The sequence below is a fragment of the Pseudovirgaria hyperparasitica genome (genome assembly GCF_010093815.1).
Source record: "Pseudovirgaria hyperparasitica strain CBS 121739 unplaced genomic scaffold EJ05scaffold_8, whole genome shotgun sequence".
Lineage (NCBI taxonomy): Eukaryota > Fungi > Ascomycota > Dothideomycetes > Acrospermales > Acrospermaceae > Pseudovirgaria > Pseudovirgaria hyperparasitica.
The window spans coordinates 482,619-503,102 of NW_022985556.1; the positions used below are offsets into that span (position 1 = coordinate 482,619).

The 20,484-nt window shown below is 51.1% G+C and overlaps 10 protein-coding genes across 10 annotated transcripts; 5 read left to right on the forward strand and 5 right to left on the reverse strand.

The window, feature by feature from the left end:
* Positions 1-258: 258 nt before the first annotated feature.
* On the reverse strand, positions 259-881 carry EJ05DRAFT_476262 (uncharacterized protein). Its single transcript, XM_033743990.1, has one exon. It carries the CDS (start codon positions 757-759, stop codon positions 520-522), a length of 240 nt encoding a protein of 79 aa, XP_033600427.1. The 5' UTR covers positions 760-881; the 3' UTR covers positions 259-519.
* Positions 882-2,597: 1,716 nt separating this feature from the next.
* EJ05DRAFT_500491 (uncharacterized protein) lies at positions 2,598-3,179 on the forward strand (the record flags this gene model as incomplete). The annotated part of the gene is made up of 1 exon (XM_033747002.1): positions 2,598-3,179. The coding sequence occupies one exon, from the start codon at positions 2,598-2,600 to the stop codon at positions 3,177-3,179; it is 582 nt and encodes a 193-aa protein (XP_033600428.1).
* A 516-nt stretch (positions 3,180-3,695) lies between these two features.
* Positions 3,696-5,191, forward strand: EJ05DRAFT_476265 (Arp2/3 complex 16 kDa subunit ARPC5). Its single transcript, XM_033743991.1, has 4 exons — positions 3,696-4,020; positions 4,492-4,619; positions 4,746-4,890; positions 5,022-5,191. The coding sequence occupies exons 1-4, from the start codon at positions 3,778-3,780 to the stop codon at positions 5,082-5,084; spliced, it is 579 nt and encodes a 192-aa protein (XP_033600429.1). The 5' UTR covers positions 3,696-3,777; the 3' UTR covers positions 5,085-5,191.
* Positions 5,192-5,450: 259 nt separating this feature from the next.
* On the reverse strand, positions 5,451-6,676 carry EJ05DRAFT_373311 (uncharacterized protein). The gene is made up of 4 exons (XM_033741167.1): positions 6,401-6,676; positions 5,916-6,324; positions 5,768-5,862; positions 5,451-5,713 (listed from the first exon to the last, which is right to left on the reverse strand). The coding sequence occupies exons 1-4, from the start codon at positions 6,570-6,572 to the stop codon at positions 5,556-5,558; spliced, it is 834 nt and encodes a 277-aa protein (XP_033600430.1). The 5' UTR covers positions 6,573-6,676; the 3' UTR covers positions 5,451-5,555.
* Positions 6,677-7,342, reverse strand: EJ05DRAFT_373310 (uncharacterized protein). The gene has a single exon (XM_033741166.1). It carries the CDS (start codon positions 7,174-7,176, stop codon positions 6,781-6,783), a length of 396 nt encoding a protein of 131 aa, XP_033600431.1. The 5' UTR covers positions 7,177-7,342; the 3' UTR covers positions 6,677-6,780.
* Positions 7,343-8,846: 1,504 nt separating this feature from the next.
* Positions 8,847-9,931, forward strand: EJ05DRAFT_439080 (glycoside hydrolase family 11 protein; the record flags this gene model as incomplete). Its single annotated transcript, XM_033741859.1, has 4 exons — positions 8,847-9,121; positions 9,214-9,562; positions 9,633-9,764; positions 9,824-9,931. The coding sequence occupies 4 exons, from the start codon at positions 8,847-8,849 to the stop codon at positions 9,929-9,931; spliced, it is 864 nt and encodes a 287-aa protein (XP_033600432.1).
* A 135-nt stretch (positions 9,932-10,066) lies between these two features.
* On the reverse strand, positions 10,067-11,495 carry EJ05DRAFT_373430 (phosphotransferase KptA/Tpt1). The gene is made up of 2 exons (XM_033741168.1): positions 10,973-11,495; positions 10,067-10,750 (listed from the first exon to the last, which is right to left on the reverse strand). The coding sequence occupies exons 1-2, from the start codon at positions 11,114-11,116 to the stop codon at positions 10,076-10,078; spliced, it is 819 nt and encodes a 272-aa protein (XP_033600433.1). The 5' UTR covers positions 11,117-11,495; the 3' UTR covers positions 10,067-10,075.
* Positions 11,496-13,698, reverse strand: EJ05DRAFT_373440 (uncharacterized protein). The gene is made up of 2 exons (XM_033741169.1): positions 12,190-13,698; positions 11,496-12,137 (listed from the first exon to the last, which is right to left on the reverse strand). The coding sequence occupies exons 1-2, from the start codon at positions 13,301-13,303 to the stop codon at positions 11,875-11,877; spliced, it is 1,377 nt and encodes a 458-aa protein (XP_033600434.1). The 5' UTR covers positions 13,304-13,698; the 3' UTR covers positions 11,496-11,874.
* Positions 13,699-14,619: 921 nt separating this feature from the next.
* On the forward strand, positions 14,620-18,624 carry EJ05DRAFT_486052 (uncharacterized protein; the record flags this gene model as incomplete). Its single annotated transcript, XM_033745500.1, has 4 exons — positions 14,620-14,656; positions 14,746-14,844; positions 14,900-14,955; positions 15,004-18,624. The coding sequence occupies 4 exons, from the start codon at positions 14,620-14,622 to the stop codon at positions 18,622-18,624; spliced, it is 3,813 nt and encodes a 1,270-aa protein (XP_033600435.1).
* Positions 18,625-18,944: 320 nt separating this feature from the next.
* EJ05DRAFT_528414 (uncharacterized protein) lies at positions 18,945-20,018 on the forward strand (the record flags this gene model as incomplete). Its single annotated transcript, XM_033748910.1, has 1 exon — positions 18,945-20,018. Exon 1 carries the CDS (start codon positions 19,266-19,268, stop codon positions 20,016-20,018), a length of 753 nt encoding a protein of 250 aa, XP_033600436.1. The 5' UTR covers positions 18,945-19,265.
* Positions 20,019-20,484: the final 466 nt, after the last annotated feature.

Below are 20,484 nucleotides of genomic sequence, written 5' to 3' on the forward strand. Positions count from 1 at the left end.
AAAACAACACTGATTACACGTGTTTTTTGACTGATTTTGACTGATTTTGACCTCGCAGGCTTCAAAACAACACTGATTACACGTGTTTTTGATTGATTTTGACTGATTTTGACCTCACGGGTGACGGATATACACGTGCTTTAAGTTTGTTCTATATTACTTAGTAAGACGGCTTCGATATATGGTATAATAGCCGACTCGTATAGTACATATAATACAGCTGGACGCTTGAGAAACCCTCGAATTCATTCATCCGTTCATACCACTAGCACCACCATCCACCATCCACCACCCTCCTCATCACCACCGTGATTCAGAAACTATAACACATTCCAATCCGCCCTACAAACACCCCGTGCCGCCGCGCACACACATACCCACCCTTCCATACACACAACACACCACAGCACAACACACAACACACACGCCACAAAAAGCATACTTCCAGCCGTATTCCAGCACCCTCACACAAGCTCCATCCCTGCCTTCGAGCGTGGTGCGCGGCTAGGCTTGCTGCTGCTACTGCTGCTGCTGCTGCTGCGAGGTCCTTACATATCGTAAGACTATTCCGGGGTTTGATGGTGCGGGTTGGGACTGGGGGAAGGGAACAGGGGAGGTATTAGGGGCAGGAGAGTAGGGCTGCATATGTGTGTGGTGTGTGGTGTGGTGTGTGGTGTGGATGTATGGTGTTGTGTTGGTGTTGGTGTGGGGTGCGGTTGGGTGGGGTGTTCGTGTGAGGTGCCGAAGGAGGGAGGGCATGGATGGATTCATGGATGCTAGAAAGCTTACACGCATGCATGCATGCATACCTTGGTAGGAACGGGCGCGAACGTGTAACTTGGCCAAGCCGGGATGGATAAGTAAAGAAATATTAAAGAAAGAAAAAAAGGAGCCTGTCTTGGTAACTACAAAGCCAAAGCGGCATGCGTTCTTCGCACCGATGATTTACGTGTTTCAACACGGCTAGCTGGCTGTACCTACCTACCTACCTACCTACCTACAGTCGAGGAACTGATTAATTATATCCCTGGCTCTGGCTCTAGCTCTGGCCCTAGGCAACGCAGTGCCTCACGGCTCATACATGAATACATATCATGCAACCCGTACAGGACTAGAGGTCGGACTATGCTGTGTTCTAAAACGGAATAGAAGATTTACCTTACCTTACCCCGTGATTGTGATTTTTGGGACATATTGCGTTTTCTTTCGCGCAGTGTGGGTTTCCTTGACTATCTGGGAAACTACTCGCCGACCTAGGTGTCGTGCCTGGCATGCATGCATGAGCGAGAACGGTTTCGTGCCGGTCGGTTCCCAGGAGGAGCGGGGAGAGGCGAGGGGGTGGTGTGTGTTTGCGTATGTGTGTGCGTGTGTGTAACACCGGGAAGGGAAGGGAAGGGAAGGGGGCGCATAGTGCTACTAGGTGGAAAGGACATGTTTACGGATGGATGTAAGGCATATGTATATACCTATATATATATACTGTGACGAGTCTGTGTGGATGTGTGTGACTCCCTTCGTGACCTGGTGCAACAAGGAAGGCCGTAGGAGGAAAAAGGAACGGGTGTAGGTGTTTGGGGGACTTGGCGACTGTTATACCTTTTGACGAGACTTTTGTCTCACGACGACGCACGAGGACATCAGGAAATTGAAATTAGAAGGAGACACTCGGGAGGCTTTATGCTGGGGTCTGGCTTGGTTGAGTGTGTTGCGGCGGTCTGATGCTGCTGCGCAAGTGACATGCCTTGGATGAGAAGGCGACAGGCTATGATGCGAGAAAAAGCGCTCGTCCATTGGAATTGAGGGATATTACAAGGGGGAAGATGTGTATCTTTTTTTTTCTTTCCTGATCGGATGCGACGTCCGGGAAGTGTTATTGCGCACGTGTCGAGGACATGGAGCGTCGCAAAAGGCATTCCAGAACAAAGCGGGACTTACTTTATACTAAAGAATTCTTCTGCGAGTTTAGAGCGGTGGAGCAGGAATCTGCTTAAATCACTCTACTAATCTCCTTTTGGTTTAACCTGCGAGTGAGGATGTCGTATGAGCCTATCGCATGGTTTCTCGTGCCATTCATGCTAGATACCCTTAGTGCCTAGCCTCCCCGCTGGAAAACTACCATGTTTCTTTAAATACACATCCAAACGGCCCGTCACCGTTTCAACTCGACAAACGTCATGCTACCCTCGTGTTATTCGAGCGGACATCGTCCGAGCACCACGATGGCACTGCGGGACTGCGACTATAGGAATAGAGCAACTTTCACAGGGCTGGGTCGCGGCCCCATCGCTGGTGACCTTTCTTATAAAGAGGGATGAAATTCTGTCCAAGACTTGCCACGGATCCTATACGGTCTCTCTTCGTCTGGGCAGTTCACCCTGCGCTGCACAATAACAGCCTCCTCTACATATCAGCTTCCGATTCGAGTCGACCTCCGATACAAACCGATCTCCGCTTCAGGTTGACCTACAAGCCATATCAACCCCTCAATACATATCGACTACCAATACACATCAACCTTCAATACGATTCAACCTCCGATGCAGCTATACCTCCGATAAAATTCAAACGCCATCTGAGCCCCAAACCTTGTCCTCATTATGCGTCTTTTGAACGTACTTGCTGCTTTGGTGGCCTTCACCAGTAATTTCGTGGCCGTCACCAGTATACGCGTCCCCTTCAAGACGAGTCCTCACCAAACAAACGCGAAAGTCGCAAGCAAAGTCATTTCAGCTGAAGAATTATCACATTGGCGTGAGGGCCGAGAATTTCATGACGATTTACTTGGCGGAATTGTCGTATGCGAACATAGCAATGGCATAGCAGTGCACGAGGAAGATGTTAAGCAAGCCAGAGACGACCTACGTGAGTGGGCCAAAGACCCCGAGACCGGAGATCCGTACATCAAGGAATTTGGTAGGAGAACCTCAAAGAAATACAGGATCCCCACTGAGAAGTCTACTTTTGCCTTCGCCTATGCTTGTGACTATGGCGAGGGGCAAGAGATTAATTATGATTCTCTCGACCTCATAGGGCGGTTGATCATCGAGTTCTGCGGCGTAAACGGCTTAGGCTATATCTCGATATATAAATGGAAGGCAAGTTACGGTTGGACCATGCAAACCAGAGACGATTATTGCTATCCGGAGAAGGAACACCTGAAACAGCCCGAACCGAAGTGATCTAGGTTCTTCAATAAGAAAACGGCGCTAGTAACAAAGTGCCGAGAAATAAGGGCCAAGAGGGTAAAGACTTGTTATATAGCACTAATAGGTTAGCACGATTCTATATCATGTAGCACTACACTATGAGAGTTGATATATTTGTCTGCATGTCGATCGAGTGTGACCAGTGTCCCTATGTGTATTGTCAAGTGTAATCATGTGAGGTTGCTCCTCTCCAAGTGCTTACGCATGCGACATGTGACTTCGTATCAACGGGTGTAGTGCAGTAGGTATCAAGTATACTAAGTCAATATACAAGATTACTATAAATCATTACTCATATATCTAAGAACAGAACATTCACTGAATATTAGACCTAACGTTTGAGAGCCTGAGGCCAACAATCCCTCCCCACATTCCGGGCAGGGCCAAGATCGACCTCAACCCCCACCAACCTGGCACCACACCTTGAACTTTAAAGCTCAGTCGAAACCACGATAACATACAAAACCTACACAACATCATCCTCCGCACACGCGCACGCCCTCCCATCTTCCCAACGTCTCCCCATTCGAAGTCTCGCTGAGGACATCCCTCCGCCGCATCCCAACCCAGAATGACAACCTCCATCGCCGCCGGCGGCGGCAACTGGCGCACCATCAACATCGACGCCCTAGACCCAGACTCGCCCTACAACTTCGACGTATCCGCACTCGCACCGTCCGTTGACCCCGTGAGCGCCGCGGACGTGACAAGCCTGGGCACACAGATACGGCAGTTGCTGCGCGGAGGAGACGCAGAGGGCGCGCTGAGGGGCGCATTGGAAAGTGTGCCGTACGGGGCCGACGCAAAGGGGAAGGTCAGTAAAGCCCTTCTCTTTGTTTTCCCCCCCCCCTTCAGCCACTATTGGATCTCGAAAACCTGCCATGTCGGTGCAGATGGAGGGGTGGTATGCTGGGGTGCGGCAAGCAACGAAAGAGTGGGCATCGTGGCGGAATCAGGGGGAATGAATCGGGGAAGATGTTCTGGAAGACTGGCGGCTTCGGGGGGACAGACATCAGGAGGTTCTGGACGGATATGGCACGAGAGAAGAGATTGGACTGTGTGCGACGCTTCTGGAAATATTGGATGTGTCTTCCACACACGCCCTGGCTCGCGGGTGCGTGTGCGTGTGCTCGACGTCCCAACGCTCGTCGTCCTGCTTTTCCAGAACATCTCGCACGCGCATGCGCCCTCCGTCGCGGTATCACGAGCTCCGCACGTCCAAATTGCACACTCGCACATCAAGCTAGCACACAAAGCCCACTTCGCTAACACACGCATCGCGCAGGAAACCCACCTCGGCACCATCATCGAGATCCTACAGAGCATCCGCCAGGCCGAAATGAGTCCGATCCTGCAACGCATCTATGCCTCGGACGGCGGCGTCGAGCTGCTGGATGTGTTGATGAAGTACATGTACGTGTCCGCTAGAATCCCTCCTTTTCCCTCTCTTCACCCGCTTCCTCCTTTTCCCTTCCCCTCTCCTCACCCCCTTACCACCAACCCTCGAGCAAAGCAAACACACTGACCTCCCACAACCAGCTACAAAGGCATGGCCCAACACACGTCCGTCGCCGCCAAGCCAGCCATCCAGCCCCAACCAACCGGCTTCTCCCAGATCAGCGGACGAAGCGGAGGCGAGGGAGGCGGACAAGCTATGAGTGTGTTGTTGAGTTGGCATGAAAAGGTAATTTTGCTACATATGACGCGCCCTTTACCCCCCGCCCGTCCCAGGGCTTTGGCTCAAATGCATCTTTTATCTTTTCTTCCAAAAAAAAAAAGTTCATGGGCTAACCTGGAGAATTAACAAAATCGCAGTTGGTAGAAATCGCTGGTACAGGAAGTATCGTGCGCGTCTTGACGGATCGACGGACTGTTTGAAAGTCCAGTGGTTTATAGGTTTTTTGGCGGGCGTCGTCGGGAAACGACTCCCCTGGACTGTTGTTACCAGCGTCTTGACCAGCAGTCGTCGCGAACATGAATTAAAAGCAGTAGAAGACTCATTTGACACGGAGACTTCTGCATTCAGTAAGGTCATATACCTCAAAGTGTTCAAAATAAAGTGCACGCATAACCGCAGTGCACGCAAGACGATACACGAATCAGCAAAATCACAATGGTGTGAAACAAGTGATACTGTCATACCTACTTGCTTACAAACATCAATACATTGAGGGTATCAACCAATCCAGTGGAAAGAAACAACGCAATTAACGCACACGTGAGCATCACCCAACGCCGATTGTGCAGCACACGCGCGGATATTGTATCACAGCCGCCCAAATCCAATGATACAGTGAATTCCGAGAACTTTATTCCCTATGCAATGCCTCATTGATCCGATCTGACGTCTCAGAGAACATACTTTGTTCCGTTTAGTGTACTAGCGGTTGCAACGTTGTAAGGCTCAGCCTGACGATCCGATTGAACAACACTGTCAAGTGTTGCTGGAGGCCCGAAACTTGAGGTCTCAGAGGCGACCGTGTGTGCTGGCGCGGGCTCTTCGATGCCTGCGGGTATATAAGCGGAATCGGCAATTGTAGGTTCCGAGTTGGCCTTCTCACTGGTTCCAGGCTCGACATCTTCGTTCTTGCGGATGTGATCGGCGAGCGGACCATGAACGTCGTTGTGAGCGTAACATTTCCACATTACAACACAGCTGGATTACCAATTAGTTGAGAGATGGGATGGCAAGGGCCGAGAAATGCATACCTGACAACAATGAAGACCAGTCCCAGCCAGCTAAATACAACCCCAGCCACTGCCCTAGCATTCTTCTTGTAGGACAGTGGACTTGTCTTCCACACGCTGAGGACATTGCGCTGCTCGCCATCCGGTCCTACGAAAACAGCTTCACGAGTCGAGACAATCACGGTGGTCCAGAGCACAGCGGCGAGCTGAAACACAGCTGAGGCAATAGCACAATACTTCCATGCCAATTTGATGCCACGATCCTCGTGTCTCTCGGGCCAGAACAGATCGAAGAAGAATGCAGCACCAAAGACAAACGCGACGAAGACGCCAGCGAAAATGTTGAATGCGAAAGCGCCGACAATATCGTTGTTCTTAATCGTCGTTCCAGGGTGGCCAGCGGAGGCATACGACTGTTCATCGAGGTAGTCTGCATATTCCGTCAGTCTCGTACTCGAGTGTTTGGGTTGGAGCCTGAGATTGAGGTAAGGGCTGGGTGGTAATACCGGACAGGACAGCAGTCCCAAGACTCTCACCGACGACGGAGAAGATCATGGCCAGTTGGTAGACGATGAACTTTGTGCGGCGAAGGTGGTACCGATTGTTCCACATGTACGAGCTCTTGAACTTGCCCCATTTGATCTCGTCCAGCGGCAGACCCCATATGACTGGTGCCATCTCGATCGATGAATGCAGTTGCTGAGTAGAGTATACAGGGATACGAATCGAATCGACGAGCACGAACGATGAAACAAGGCCGAGCCTCGAATTTGAAGAACTCGTGTGTCGTCAAGCTCCGACAAAAGGCTGGGTAAACAACAGAGAAGGCTAGCACAATAAAGTCCGACAGCGATAAAAAGATCCGACGATAGAGATACCGCACAGACTATTTCCGAATAGTCGTAATAGCAGCGCCCTCTGATAGAGCAGCGAAGCCTGTTCGACGCAAAGGATATCTGTGGGAAACGAGATGGGATGTTGATGATGAGGAGAGGAAGAAGAAAAGGAAGAAGAAAACCAAGCCTGCCTGCATGGGAGATTCGGATGCGTGTGACATGGGAAAGTGGACCAGGGGACTAGGATTGTCGTGTGAGAGTGAGAGAGAAGGCGCGTTTTGCATGATTAACTCCGTGTGAGTATCGAGATCTGCAGGCGCTGGTGATGGCACGAGCACGATTATGCACGTTTTTTTGATGCCGCTTACCCCGTCAGTCTCCCAATCACAGGCTCGCTTGTTGGCGGCTCTCTCAAACATTCGAATCTGGAGACCTAGCAAAGACATTCATCATTGAACGTCGATTGCTAGTAGTAATACCTAAGAAGATCCCGGCACATCTGCGATCCGGCCGACCTAGCGATTCTTGCGGTCGTCCTGGGTTTCGAACTCAGACGTCTTGATATTTTCTTTTTTAGCTAGAGACGCTTGATTTGGCGCCAAGACCGGAGAGATTGCTTGTCTAACTCTTGTTGTCAAGCCTCCATCGCTGTAGCTGGCCGCCACGTCGGTTCCGGCAAAGGCTGCCGGGAGGTGACGTAGCGGGCGCCAGGGCAGTCTGGGATGTCAAGGGAACGTCATCGTGCATATTTGTGATGCTGGCCCATATCAACACTGTGCTATTCACTCCGATCACTCGAGACGCGTGGCATATGATACGTAAGGGTATACATCGCGTACTTGCTACCTGAGCTCGATAACTTTGCGAAGTACCAAGGTTCTTGTAGAGTTGCAAGGAGCGAAACAACTTTGTTTCGATATCTAGGTTTCAAGAAATCCTTGCAGCGATCGGCGCCTCTGTTGAGCAGGGATAGATACATGGTAGTAGCATGGCTGTAGCATATAGTTTCAGGGTTAAAGTTCGTACCCGAGCTTCCCTGGTGCTGAAAGACAAAATGATCATATGTTTGCTATAATTGGGCTTTTGTTCCAATGTATTACTTGAGATGCATCGTACAGTATTATCCTATTCTCTCAAATAGTTATCGTTCCATCTTGATCTTTTGACAACATCGCAAGTATGTTTCATGCGTTCGTGTGTCACTTCGACTCCACTGTCTACAGATCTCCAATATTCATCCTCTCACATGAATAGCACGCTATCAGAGTAATACAATCATAGCAATTACATAAGTGTACATTCTACGCAGTAATCAGCACTAAGCTAGTTATTTACAGTATACGGTAAGTACATACTTGTTTCAGAATGTGATCTATCATCATCTCACACCATATCACTATCATTTATGACCCCCTTTTGCGTACCATCGCCTCTAGTACAGCCACTGCGAATAATGCGCTTTCGCTGCTTTGCATACGTACCGGGTTGCGCGCACTATTTTACCTGACCAATCCTTCCCTCCACACTGCCCATAGCGTGCGACAGTCAGGAGTGAGATGATTGGCGACTTTGGTAGTGGTAAGCCGTTGGTGTATGTTGTATCATTAGGCGCAGGGAACCGGGCGCGTTGCATGAGAAGCATAGTGCCAACCAAGATAACCATACAAGAGTCTGTCTGTGGTCATATAAAACACATAAGATTAGGCTGATCAGTATAGATTATCCAGAATGACCTTTGTCTATATAGATGAGAATTCTTTCAAGAGCGCGCACGGCTTCCGGAACGACGATGCTGAATTACCAACATAACTTTCTGGTGTAGTAAAGGGAAGGGGTCTTTGTGTGTCGTGTGATCCATGGCGGCAATCAGGCTGATGTGCTCTGGCGGGTAAATTAGCGGCAGATGTGCGATACGCCGGGAGTTCGAGAGCGCAGTCAAACAGTCCGGTCGCGGATATACTACTTCTTGATAATGCTGATTTACCCGTAGTCCTATATTATATATCAGGTGCTTGGCATGCTTCATTGTGTATCGTGCCAAAAGGATATAAAATAACGACTCGAAGTGAAAAGGGCATGCACTCCAAAGTTACAATCAGACTGAAATTCCAACACGATGCTCGCCTCAAGCATCCTCTTAGCCTTCGGCCTCCTCATCGCCAAAAGCTCAGCTTCCCCCATCGACGCCAACGCCTCTTTCAACGAAACAATATCCCCCCGAGCAGGCACACCCAGCTCAACTGGCACAAACAACGGCTTCTACTACTCCTGGTGGACCGACGGCGGCGCCGACGCAACCTACACCAACGGCCCAGGCGGCCAATACAGCATCAAATGGGGCCCCGGCGGCAACCTCGTCGGCGGCAAAGGCTGGAACCCGGGCAGCAACACGTATGCCCCCCCTTCTCCCCCTCTTCCTCCAAGACGAAAACACCACCCAGCACACAACCCACAACTAACATAAATGACAAATCCTCCAACAGCCGAGCAATCAGCTACACAGCCGCCTACACGCCCACAGGCAACAGCTACCTCAGCATCTACGGCTGGACGCGCAACCCGCTAATCGAATACTACATAGTCGAGAACTACGGCACGTACGACCCGTCGTCCGCCGCAACGGCCAAGGGCAGCGTCACGGCAGACGGGAGCGCGTACAAAATTCTGCAAACGACGCGCACGAACCAGCCGAGTATAGACGGCACGCGGACATTTCAGCAGTTCTGGTCGGTGCGCAGTGCGAAGCGCTCCGCCGGGACGGTGGATGTGGCGAGGCATTTTGAGGCGTGGGCGAAGCTGGGCATGAGGCTTGGGACTGAGCATAATTATCAGGTTGGTTGATTACATTTACGTGCTGGGTGCTTTGTGTGGTGTTGGGGTTTTGTGCTGATTGGAGTGGTAGATTGTGGCGACGGAGGGGTATTTTAGTAGTGGGAGTGCGACGGTGACGGTGTCGGAGGGGGTGGGTGGGAGTCCGTCTGATCCTGCGCCGCCGTCGAGCCCGTCGACTTCTCCTCCTGATGGTGGTGGCTCTGTAAGTCATTATCTTCTGAATGGAGGGGTGACTATACATACTTACTGACAGTGACATAGTGTGCCGCTCTATATGGTCAGTGCGGAGGGCAAGGATGGCCAGGAGCCACATGCTGCGCAACGGGAACGTGTAAAGCCTCAAATGCGTTCTATTCGCAGTGTCTGTGAGATCTACGCGCGAGATCACGATGACGATGGGGCGAATCGAGATTGTTGCTGCATCTCCTGCGTGTGTGTGTGTGTGCTTCCGAGGACGCTAAGACTGCTCTTTCAGTCTGTATTTGATAGGATGTAATTGGTCTCCAGCTTGATCTACTTCTCACCCACAAGCACCCCATCTTTCATAAGCAATACGTTCTTCTTGCGATCCTCGACCTTCTGGAAGAAATCCACGCTCACTACTCCGTGCTCATTGCCCCCGCTCAAAACCACGCCATTCTCACTGATCCCAAACTTCACCCCTGCCGCCATCGCTTTCTCCAGATCCAGGTATACGAGCACCGTGCTACTCGTCCTCATTCCCGATACCACGACTGGTGCCGTGTCATCTGATTGACTGTCCTTTGCGCTCGTCCCATCGTCATGCAGCTCTGTGAATCCCTTTGGTAAGCCCGTCGCAAAGTGCACGTGGTTGCGCCCCATCGGCTTCAATCCACCGCTCGTCAGGATCTGCGTCCATGCACGGTGATCTGTGCCATGAACAACGAGACCGGGCATGTTTTCAGGGGTGATGGGCGTGATTAGATCCTCCAGGTCAAACTTGATCGTGTGGCCCTGGGTTGCGCGGATAAGATAGTCGGCAGGGTCAGCATCAGGGGAGATTGCGGCGGCGAAGGCGGAAGGTTCCGTCGAAGCTTGGTCGGCTGAAGTGGAGGAAGAGGCGGGATCAAGGGGCTTCAGGGCGAATCGTTGTTTGTCGGAGGATGTTACTTGCGTTATGATTTCGGGGAGAGTGATTTTGAGGGGTTTGAGAGGTCGTGACGAGAGCTGCGAGGCATTAATATTTTTTTCTTTCTACTCATTTGTATGGCCTAGAACATGATCATATTCAGGATTCTGCTAGTTCACATAGGGAGGCAAGAAGGGGAACCCGAGGACAATCATGCTCGCCGCCCTAGCTCTTATATGTCGGTGATATCATGCCCCACCAGAAGGATTCGCAAAATTTGCAAACACAAACAATCACACAGAGCATGTAGATAGACTTACAACCATGTCCAGCCTAATCCATCCACCCCCCAGAACCTCCAACTTCTCCTGATGCGCATTGTGCCGTAACAGCTTACTCAGCGCTCTAGAGATCTGTTCGTCACGAGACTGCTCTCGGCCACCGCGACGGCCACCACGAGCCATATCTGGAGAATACGAAATCCTCTTACTAGCGCTGTAATTTCTGATGACTTTCCTTGCAAGAGGCCAATTTTGCAAGTTCAGGTTGCGCCAAGAACGAAGCGGGGTGGCAGTAAGCCCGTGGATGTTCGACGAAGAGCGTAAAATCGGAATGAAATGCGAATGCAGGAGTCTGTTGCAGAAAATGCTGATTAGGCGTGTGGGAGATGTGGTTGTTCTGGTAGTGACGAGACGAAGTTCTGGACATGCGTCTAGCACGTTGTCTCGGTTCTTATCAAAGGTACCCAGAATGAATCACGTCGCGTGAGTCAGAAGATAGGCTTGGTAGATGTGAGTAAGAGACTGCTCTTGGTAGTATTCGACACGGCGGGACGGTATTGCAATGATATTGAATGGATGTCGTTGAAGTACGTCGTGTTGTGGACCACTGCGGTGTCTCAAAGCTTCCACCTAACAACGTTGAACCGAAGAGCACCCGCAGCTCTGATTGGCTGAGCGCAAGGTAACGGTATATGATTGATCATGATCTCAGGCTGCTCACCGACGAGTGATCTTTAGAGCAAAGGAAGCACTGAAGAGCAGAGGTACCAACTTCCATGGTCGCCTTATCACTTGTTCTTAGGTCATCTATCGTACATCATGCCCAGGACTCCAGCATTCAACAAACGAATTGGGTATCAAAACCTTGCCCGACAGGAGTAGGATACCGCCAACAAAGTTCCCAAAGTCAAGCACATACCAGATGGGCTCGCCAAATTACGTCAAGCGCCCTCATCGTCTTTCTCGTCATCGTCGTCTTGTGTGCCGGGAATGGTCTGCATTTCGATAGAGCCTGATACATTGCCTTTCTTGTCCTTGGTAGTGATCTCGTACTTTCCTTGGTTCCAAAGGTCCTTGATTGTGAGCTCACGGGTACGACCAAGCGACTCGATGGCACTGATCCGGTCTAGTGTCTCCTCTAGATACTTGTCGAACCCAGGTTCGGCACAAATCTGGCGGAATGCCATCTGCATGGGAACAGAATCTGATGTCGTTAGAATGCGATGGTATGAGGCGGTATGGCTTGTTATACATACCTGCTCTTACGTTGGCTTTGGAATCTATCGTGAATAGATTTCGATGATCGTAGTCTTGGATGAAATCTGCTCGAGTCATGATCTGTCGCGCTTTAAACAAAGGTATTTCTGGCAGACGGTGCCCCTTTTGAGGGTCGTAAGCGGCGTCGCCCATCTCCTTTTCTTTGTCTACAAGAGCCTTCGCCAAGACCATTGCGGCCGATGCATATTTCTGTTGGTCCATGACATCGTCGTCCATCTCCTCACCCAGTATCCAGCACTGATTGAGGAACCATGTTTTCTCCGCCTCACAAATCTTCTCGGCCATGTCCACCATATCGTCTCGCTTGGCAATACGGTTTAGATATGTCAGGCGGCCACCTACCAAGTCGTAGACGCGTTCGAGAAGCTCTTCCGGAGGATCCTGGCCACGATAGCGGACACGGTAACTTCTCAGAGCTTGAAGAGCCTGGTCCTTTGGCAGATCCTTGATAGGATGGATCTCCATGCGGGTAGCATTCTGCTTTAGCCGCTCGTAGACCCAGTAGTCGTCGCTGTTGAAGACGACAGTTGCCAGACTCGCCGCAGCCCATTGCTCTGCACGCTGTTGGATCAATTCAAGAAGATCCTTGCCGTCTTCGTCGTCGCGTAATAGATGTGCACTGTTGATGATCAGCACCAAAGGATTTTTGCCCGACTTGCGACGTTTCAGGGCCACTTTTTCTAGCTTGTTAAAGGCGCGTTCGATATCCAGCAGTGCCGAGGCATCGCGGGGTCCACGTATGGAGAAGAGAGATCCGATGTTGTCTTCATGGTATTCAAAGTCGAGGGCCTTGCCCAGCCGGACCCGGAAGATCTCAAGATCTGCATGAGCGTCGAACATCGCGACGCCTTCGCCGTCAATCTTGCGCATAGCTTCTATGAGTGCAGACGACTTTCCTGTGCCTTTCTCACCAATGAGAAGATGATACTGGCCATGCGTTCTACCCGAGACGATGTCGTCGATCTTGGTTTGCTCTGTTCTAGGAATCCAGTGTTCGACAGTCTCAACCTCGCTTTGAACGCCGCCATTGAATTGCTTACTGCGAGCCGCAAGATCCAGCACGGGATCACCAGGCTCGAACGCATTCTCCATCTTGCTGAGAACATGTGACTTGTAGTACCGTGTGTATGAAAAGCCCACCAGACTATGGCATGATCAGTGAACCTGGTGATAATTTTGGAATACAAGATCACGTGTAGGCATACGCACCCTAAGATCAAGATACTGGCAGCAGTTGTAGCTGCGGATTCAAACATCTTGAATGATGTTCCACGCCAGTCATGCCCGCGACCGTGGTCACCTGCTGTGGCTTGCTCGACGGCATCGTCAACAGGCTGAGTCTGTGGTGCTGGACTAGGAGGTCCCGACTGGCCGGTCAAAGAGCGCGTATGTTGTTGTGAGGTGAAAGTTGCGGACACTGGTCTTGATAGTTGATATGATGGGCGACAGGATTGAGCTTTCGTTCTACGACCAGCGCAAGAAGTCAATTGACGACGCACGCCATGCGCGAACATCTCCCGCGCTCGCGCTGGACGATGGACGGTTCGTACACTCGCAAAGATAGGACTCGAAATACGAATATGTGAGGGTGAGGATATATGGTCGCGTGACGCGTGATAAGGTGGTTGGTACTCGCTACTCGCGTGTGGACTGGCGCGTCAAGCTCCAGGGTGGCAGAACGGAACTGGGAGCTGTCAAACTCGACGGTAATGTTTGCGCATGAACACGGACCGTAACTTAAAGCGACCAATGATGGGAAATCTGATGAGATAGAATGGATCGTGACGAGGTTCTAGGGAAGAAGTCCTTGTAGAAGCGTGAAGACAGCTAATTACGCCGCAACGGCTCGTGCCTTTCGGGGGGCAATGTCATGGGCATGCTGGCTACAGTCCTCTCATTCTGTGCCTATGTTGCCAAGAATGCCGGACAGCAATCGACATGATTCCTTTGTGGCGTATTAATAGGTGATACACGACGACGAGAAAGACGTTTGTAGTTGAAACAAAGGGACGACAGCACATAAGGCTGAGCGGGTCATCATGCATAGCCAGTCCATCTGATGATAGAATCCCCCAAGAATCCCCCAATCCGTATCCCCGTTTCAAGCCGCCCATGTTCATGCGGGCGCCGCCGCCAACAGAGCGACTTCTGGCAAAACGAAGCTACTGCAGCCGCTTGCGCTCGGACCTACTCATCCATGACACCGGACTGAGAGAGCTCGAAAAGTTTTTGCCCGCTTCCATCAAGCTATTCATTCCGTGACAGTCTTCTCAATTGCACCCTCTTAATTGATGATTTGTATACTACTACTATCTATTATTTCTTAGTTTGAGACCTTTTACTTCCCCCCTGGCTGCATTTGGTCGTAATTCGCTGCCTGCATCCTACCTGACACAGCTATCCTCACCATGGCTGCTATCGACACTAATGACGCTTCGACATCTCGTATGCCTCCCATCTATCCAACCGCGGATGACTCCTTTGACAACGGATGTCTTCTTCGTTTGAAACATGCTAACGATGTGTTATACTAGAGACCGTCCCAGCATCCGACGGTGATAGCAAACAGAATGGCGAGCGGGCCGATGGAGACCAGAATGGCGACAATGCCCAGAATGGCGCACAAGAAGAGAGTCAGTCAATGACTATTACGTCAATAGTCCATCTCCAAACTGACTGGTATATCAGACTACTTCGAGGTCACCATTCACCTGCCGCATAAGCCAACCAAAATACAAATTATGGTGCGTGTCCACTCTGTCCCTGAGCACGCTTGGTCTAATGCAAAATAGCTTTCCACCTCCGAACAGGTACAAGATTTGAGACAGACCATCATCGAACAGCCGAATACTCTGCAATACTCTTGCTTCCACTTGGAGCATAATGGTACACGAATCAACGATTTCGTCGAGCTGTCCGAGGTCTCGGGACTGAAGACCGATCCGAACCTCAAACTCGTCGAGGATCCATATACCGAGAAAGAGGCGCGTTTTCACGTCATCAGGATACGAGAGCTTATCGGTGCTGCCGGAGATCGTATTGATTCTATACATGGAGTCATGTCTGGACTTTCTGTTCATGACGACATCGCTCAGAACGAAGTCCTGACGCCAGTGACCAATGGCTCAGCGGATGGGGCAAAGCTTCCCAATATCTCGGCGTACGACTTCAATGCTCCGGCATCGTTGAAGACCATTATACCATCACCACGTTCACCGCCGCCCAAGACTGTCAAGAACGTGTCCGTCTCACCCTGGAACCCTCCTCCGTACCACCTCCGCTCCAAAGGACACCTCCTATATTTACAGGTTACAAATAACGAGGGTGAACAACATCAAATTACCGCACATGTTGGAGGATTCTTCGTGAACAAATCCTCAAGCAACAAGTTTGATCCATCTCCCAGGGCCGCCCCCAAGGACTTCTCGGCGCACTCGCTCTTGACGTTGCTGTCAAAGATTTCACCATCGTTTGACACCTCCTTTACATCGCTTCAAGAACATAATAGTGAACGTGAGATGCTTTCTTACCTACCATTGCCAAATGCCATGCCCGCCAACCCATGGCTCGTGCCTGCACCCACTGCTGAGGCTCTTGCGCACTCGGCAGACATTACGCGAACACAGGAAACCTATCTCATCGCAGGCGTTGATAATACTGACTCTCTAAGAGACTGGAATGAAGAGTTTCAGTCCACGAGAGAAATGCCAAAAGATACTGTGCAAGACCGTGTGTTCAGGGAACGTCTGACATCAAAACTCTTTGCCGATTACAACGAGGCTGCCACCCGAGGCGCACTGTTGGTAGCGCGTGGGGAAGTTCAGCCCTTGAATCCTACAGAAGCCAAGGATGCGCAGATCTTTGTATACAACAACATCTTCTTTTCTTTCGGTGCTGATGGTGTCGGAACCTTTACAACCGACGGTGGCGACGAGGCTGCACGTGTCGCTACTGGAAAAGACGTAGCTGGTGTCCGTGCAGTCAACAATCTCGATATCGACGGCCTATTTACGCCTGGTACAGTGATAGTGGACTACATGGGAAAACGAATTGTATGTCAGAGCATTGTTCCTGGTATATTCAAGCAGCGAGAGCCGGGAGAGCATCAAATCGATTACGGTGGTGTTGAAGGAAAGGACATTGTCGCAGTGCACGAGTCGTTTGTGCCACTATTTGAAAAAGTCTCAAAGGCATTAAAGGTCAAGAAGCACCCTGTCTGGGACAAAGAATTAGTGCGACACGAACTGGAGGGCAGTGTTGAGACCAAGGGTCTCATTGGAACAGATGCCAGAAAATACGCCCTCGATTTGTATCGCATAACGCCTATCGACGTTGACTGGATTGAGCAACACTGGAGTGAAAGATCAAAAGAAGGCGAAATCCAAGATCAGGAAAAGGACTACCCCCATCGTATGGCTGTCTTGCGTCCAGAGCTAGTCGAATCCTACGGTCGCGTCAAGCTGTCTAAATTCGTGGAGAAGAAGAGAGACGAACTGAGGAACAAGCCTACCGAAAAAGAGACTGCCCCAGAATCTGAAACCGCAACCGAAACTGAAGGCGGTCAAGTGGAGAAAAAAGACAAGCCCGAGGAAAAACTCCAGGAGCGTATCGATATCAGCGACTTTCAGTTTGCATTGAACCCAGACGTGTTTTGTGGCCAGGCACCTCAGTCTGAAGAGGATAAAGCAGAATGGGCACTCGACGAAGCTGAGGTCAGGTCTGCTTGTAACCATCTTCTGAATGAAGTCATCCCGGGCTTGATCAAAGAACTCCAAGATGGCGAAGTCGGCTTTCCCATGGATGGACAGTCGTTGAGTGCGCTGTTGCACAAGCGTGGTATCAACATCCGCTATCTTGGTAAGCTGGCGTCGTCGGCAGACAAGGAAGATTCCCGTCTTCAGGCCTTGAAGCTGCTTGTAGTACAAGAGATGATTGCTCGTGGCTTCAAGCATGTCGCCAACCGGCTGCTGCGTAATGTTGCTTCGCCGTGCGCCACAGCGTGCCTTGCACACCTACTGAACTGCGCAATTGGAACAGGTCTCAATGCGAACCCACACGCCGAGACTGATCCCTCCCTCAAATCTATTTATTCTGACGCTGACTTCAGTTACGAAGCTTATACGCCAGAAAGACTTCAAACTGAAATTATCAAAGAGATTTCCACTCGATTCCGCTACAATCTCGGTGACTCTTGGATAGATTCGGGCAAACATCTTCAAGTGCTTCGTGAAATAGCTCTCAAGATGGGTTTGCAGTTGGAAGCCAAAGACTATGCTTTCGCCCCTGTTGCCAAAACTGCTTCGCCAGAGCTTACCAACGGTCACACCAACGGTACAAGCAAGAAGAAGAAGAAGGGCGGTGATACTTCATCCCCAACCCGCGCTTCGGCTCAGGTTGGCCCGGCTCAGACTTTCCGACCCGATGACATTCTAAATGTGGTTCCCGTAATCAAGGAAGCATCACCCAAGAGCGTCTTGGCTGAGGAGGCTCTGGAAGCCGGTCGTGTGTCGCTAGCCTCCGATCAGAAGGAGCTTGGACGAGAGCTCTTGCTCGAATCCCTATCACTTCACGAGACAATCTATGGTCCTCTCCACCCTGAAGTTGCGAGATTGTACCACCAGTTGTCTAATCTTTTGTACACATTAGACGAGAAGGCGCCTGCCGTCGAACTTGCACACAAGGCAGTGGTTGTTTCGGAGCGCACCTTAGGTGTTGACCACGCCGAGACTGTTCTGAACTACCTGAATCTAGGCTTGTTCGAACATTGGAGCGGAAACACCAAAGCTGCTCTGACATATGTGCTTCATGCGCTCAATTTATGGAAGATCATCTACGGTCCAAAGCATCCTGACTCTGTAACCACCATCAATAACGCTGCAGTTATGCTTCAAACATCCAAGATGTATCATGAGTCACGACTTTGGTTCGAGGAGTCGCTCGCCATCTGCGAAGAGGTATCAGGCAAGCAGTCGATCAATGCAGCGACTCTACTGTTCCAGCTGTCGCAAGCCCTTGCTCTCGACAAGGACATGCACCAAGCAGTCAACAAGATGCGTGATTCATACAACATCTTCAACAACGTACTGGGTGCCGAAGATCGTAACACAAAAGAGGCCGAGTCATGGCTTAGCCAGCTTACGTCGAATGCCGTTGCGCATGCCAAACATGCGAAAGACTTGCAGGAGAGAAAGATCAGACGCGTCCATATCGGCGGCGCCATGCGGCCTCAGCCTCAAGTCGGACAGACATCTGACGCCGCGTCCAATATCGCGACCCCCGGTCGGACGACTGGGAACCTCGATCAGCGTAGCATCGAGGAGCTTCTCAAATATATCGAGGGCGACAGTCCCAAGAAGACGCCGAAGAAGCGGGCTGCCAACCCAAAGCGACGCGCGCAGCAATCCACCGCATAGTCACTTGCAAACTCAACGGCCGAACCATTCTTATTCTTCCTGTATAATACTACGCATCTTGTTTCGCATCACCCGTACATACACCTCGTCTCCAATCCTCAGCTGCGTTGTGGCGCTGTCACGCTCCATAGTGTAATTGGGCGCTTGTCCGTAAGCGTGCCCTTCCTCGTCTTGCCGACTCTTCGATATTGTCACATCTGGTCTCGTCGGTGCCAAAAAATTCTTTACATTGTTAGCGGATACGTGGAATATGTCTGAGTAGCTTGTACTTCTACCATCGATGGCAAACGTGTTGTGGAATAGATGGAAATGATTGAATCTCTACTACCTTGTATGTTACTCGTCTACGTCATTTCGTGATAGAACCTTGGGACCTTCGCCCGGAAGGAGAGCGCCGGAATCTCTCGCATCGCGCGTAAGGGTCCTGATTTCTATTTTCACTTTTGGGTATTAATACTACTCTTCCGTCCTCTCCCACTCTCGTTCAACTATCTTTCCACCACTTCGTTGCTGCGTACTCGTAAGCAACTACAATTACACCAATACACGACTCTGGGCAAGTACTAAACAAGATAGAGACCTCCCGACGAATTCATCACCATAATAACACAACAATTTCAAAACCACAACAACACGCCAAAATGTCCTCCCCACACGTCTCCTTCGACGAAGACTCCCTCCTCATCCCCCGACCCTTCACCTCCTCCAACATTAACACCGTCAACTCCCCAGCCCATCTCTCCCCCATCCCATCATCTGCCTCCTCTGCCTCCCCGTCCTACGGCGCCCTCCGCACCGCCACCCACGCCCACGAGCCTCCTCACCACCAACACGGCACCTCCACCCTCTCCCACCAAAGCATCTACGACCGCGCCGCCATGCTCGCCGAACAACGCTCTCCAACCCCCCGCCGCGATTCTACATCTACGTATCACACCGCTTGCAGCGAGCCCCCGGTACTTCCATTGTCGCTGTCGCAAGTCACGCATTCTCCTCCTCGGTCTCGTCTGGACGCTATTCCACAAGAAGCACATACACAGAGACAAAAAGTCCAAAGACAAGAAACCCAAGAGTCCCAAGACGCCCAAGAGTCCCAAGCAATGCACAAGGCACAACTTGAAACGCGCGCGCTGCTGCGCTGCTTGTTGCCGCCGTCTGAGCGCCGCGGGAGTCGGGTTGCGTGCTGGCCGCATGAAGTTGCGGATTTGGAAAGGCAGAGGGGTGCTGGGGATGGGAGGCGGATGCAGCGGGTGGGCTGCTGGGGGGTTGTGGTGGGTGTAGCGAGGGCGGTGGCGGTGGGCGTGCTGGTGCTGGTGCTGTTGGCTGTTGGGCTGGGGGTTGGGGTTTTTGGGGGAGGGGGGCGTTGGAGGGGGAGAGGGCATGGGGGTGGGTAGTGAGGGGGTAAGCGAGGGGATTGAGGAAAGGAGAAGAGGGAGGGAGAAGGGGAGGAGGAGGAGGACAACGAAAAGGGGAATGAGGACGAGGATATGCAAGGGGATCACACAGACGAAAACACGAACGACTGAATCACCACATCCTACACACCCCAACCAGTAAATATCCCAGCCTATAATCTGATTCCCATTCCTCTTCAAAAAATTATGAAAACTCGAGACAAAGAGCCTGCTTCACCACACCATCATTCATCCCGCCCTAACAACAACAACTATACATCCCCCAAAGCCCTACGGCGGCAGTGACCGGGGGCACATCAAGTATCCTCCCCACCACCACCAGGGCTTTTCGCTTTCCTCTCCTCCTGAATCGCCAGAGCTGCAGACGTTATTCTGTGTCTTTGGACTGTTTGGACTGTAGGGTGGATGCTGTTGGTTCTTCTGCTATGCTGACGTCTAAGATTTG

Coding starts and splice junctions, on each gene's coding strand:
- EJ05DRAFT_373440 (XM_033741169.1), bottom strand. CDS start 13,303: ATGGAGAATGCGTTCGAGCCTGGTGATCCCGTGCTGGATCTTGCGGCT. Junction 12,138..12,189: donor CAAAGCCAACGTAAGAGCAG/GTATGTATAACA, acceptor TAACGACATCAG/ATTCTGTTCCCATGCAGATG.
- EJ05DRAFT_373310 (XM_033741166.1), bottom strand. CDS start 7,176: ATGTCTTTGCTAGGTCTCCAGATTCGAATGTTTGAGAGAGCCGCCAAC.
- EJ05DRAFT_373311 (XM_033741167.1), bottom strand. CDS start 6,572: ATGGCACCAGTCATATGGGGTCTGCCGCTGGACGAGATCAAATGGGGC. Junction 6,325..6,400: donor TGGGACTGCTGTCCTGTCCG/GTATTACCACCC, acceptor CGGAATATGCAG/ACTACCTCGATGAACAGTCG. Junction 5,863..5,915: donor CTGGTCTTCATTGTTGTCAG/GTATGCATTTCT, acceptor TTGGTAATCCAG/CTGTGTTGTAATGTGGAAAT.
- EJ05DRAFT_373430 (XM_033741168.1), bottom strand. CDS start 11,116: ATGGCTCGTGGTGGCCGTCGCGGTGGCCGAGAGCAGTCTCGTGACGAA. Junction 10,751..10,972: donor GGATTAGGCTGGACATGGTT/GTAAGTCTATCT, acceptor AATGCCTCGCAG/CTCTCGTCACGACCTCTCAA.
- EJ05DRAFT_476265 (XM_033743991.1), top strand. CDS start 3,778: ATGACAACCTCCATCGCCGCCGGCGGCGGCAACTGGCGCACCATCAAC. Junction 4,021..4,491: donor GGGCCGACGCAAAGGGGAAG/GTCAGTAAAGCC, acceptor CGCATCGCGCAG/GAAACCCACCTCGGCACCAT. Junction 4,620..4,745: donor GATGTGTTGATGAAGTACAT/GTACGTGTCCGC, acceptor TCCCACAACCAG/CTACAAAGGCATGGCCCAAC.
- EJ05DRAFT_476262 (XM_033743990.1), bottom strand. CDS start 759: ATGCCCTCCCTCCTTCGGCACCTCACACGAACACCCCACCCAACCGCA.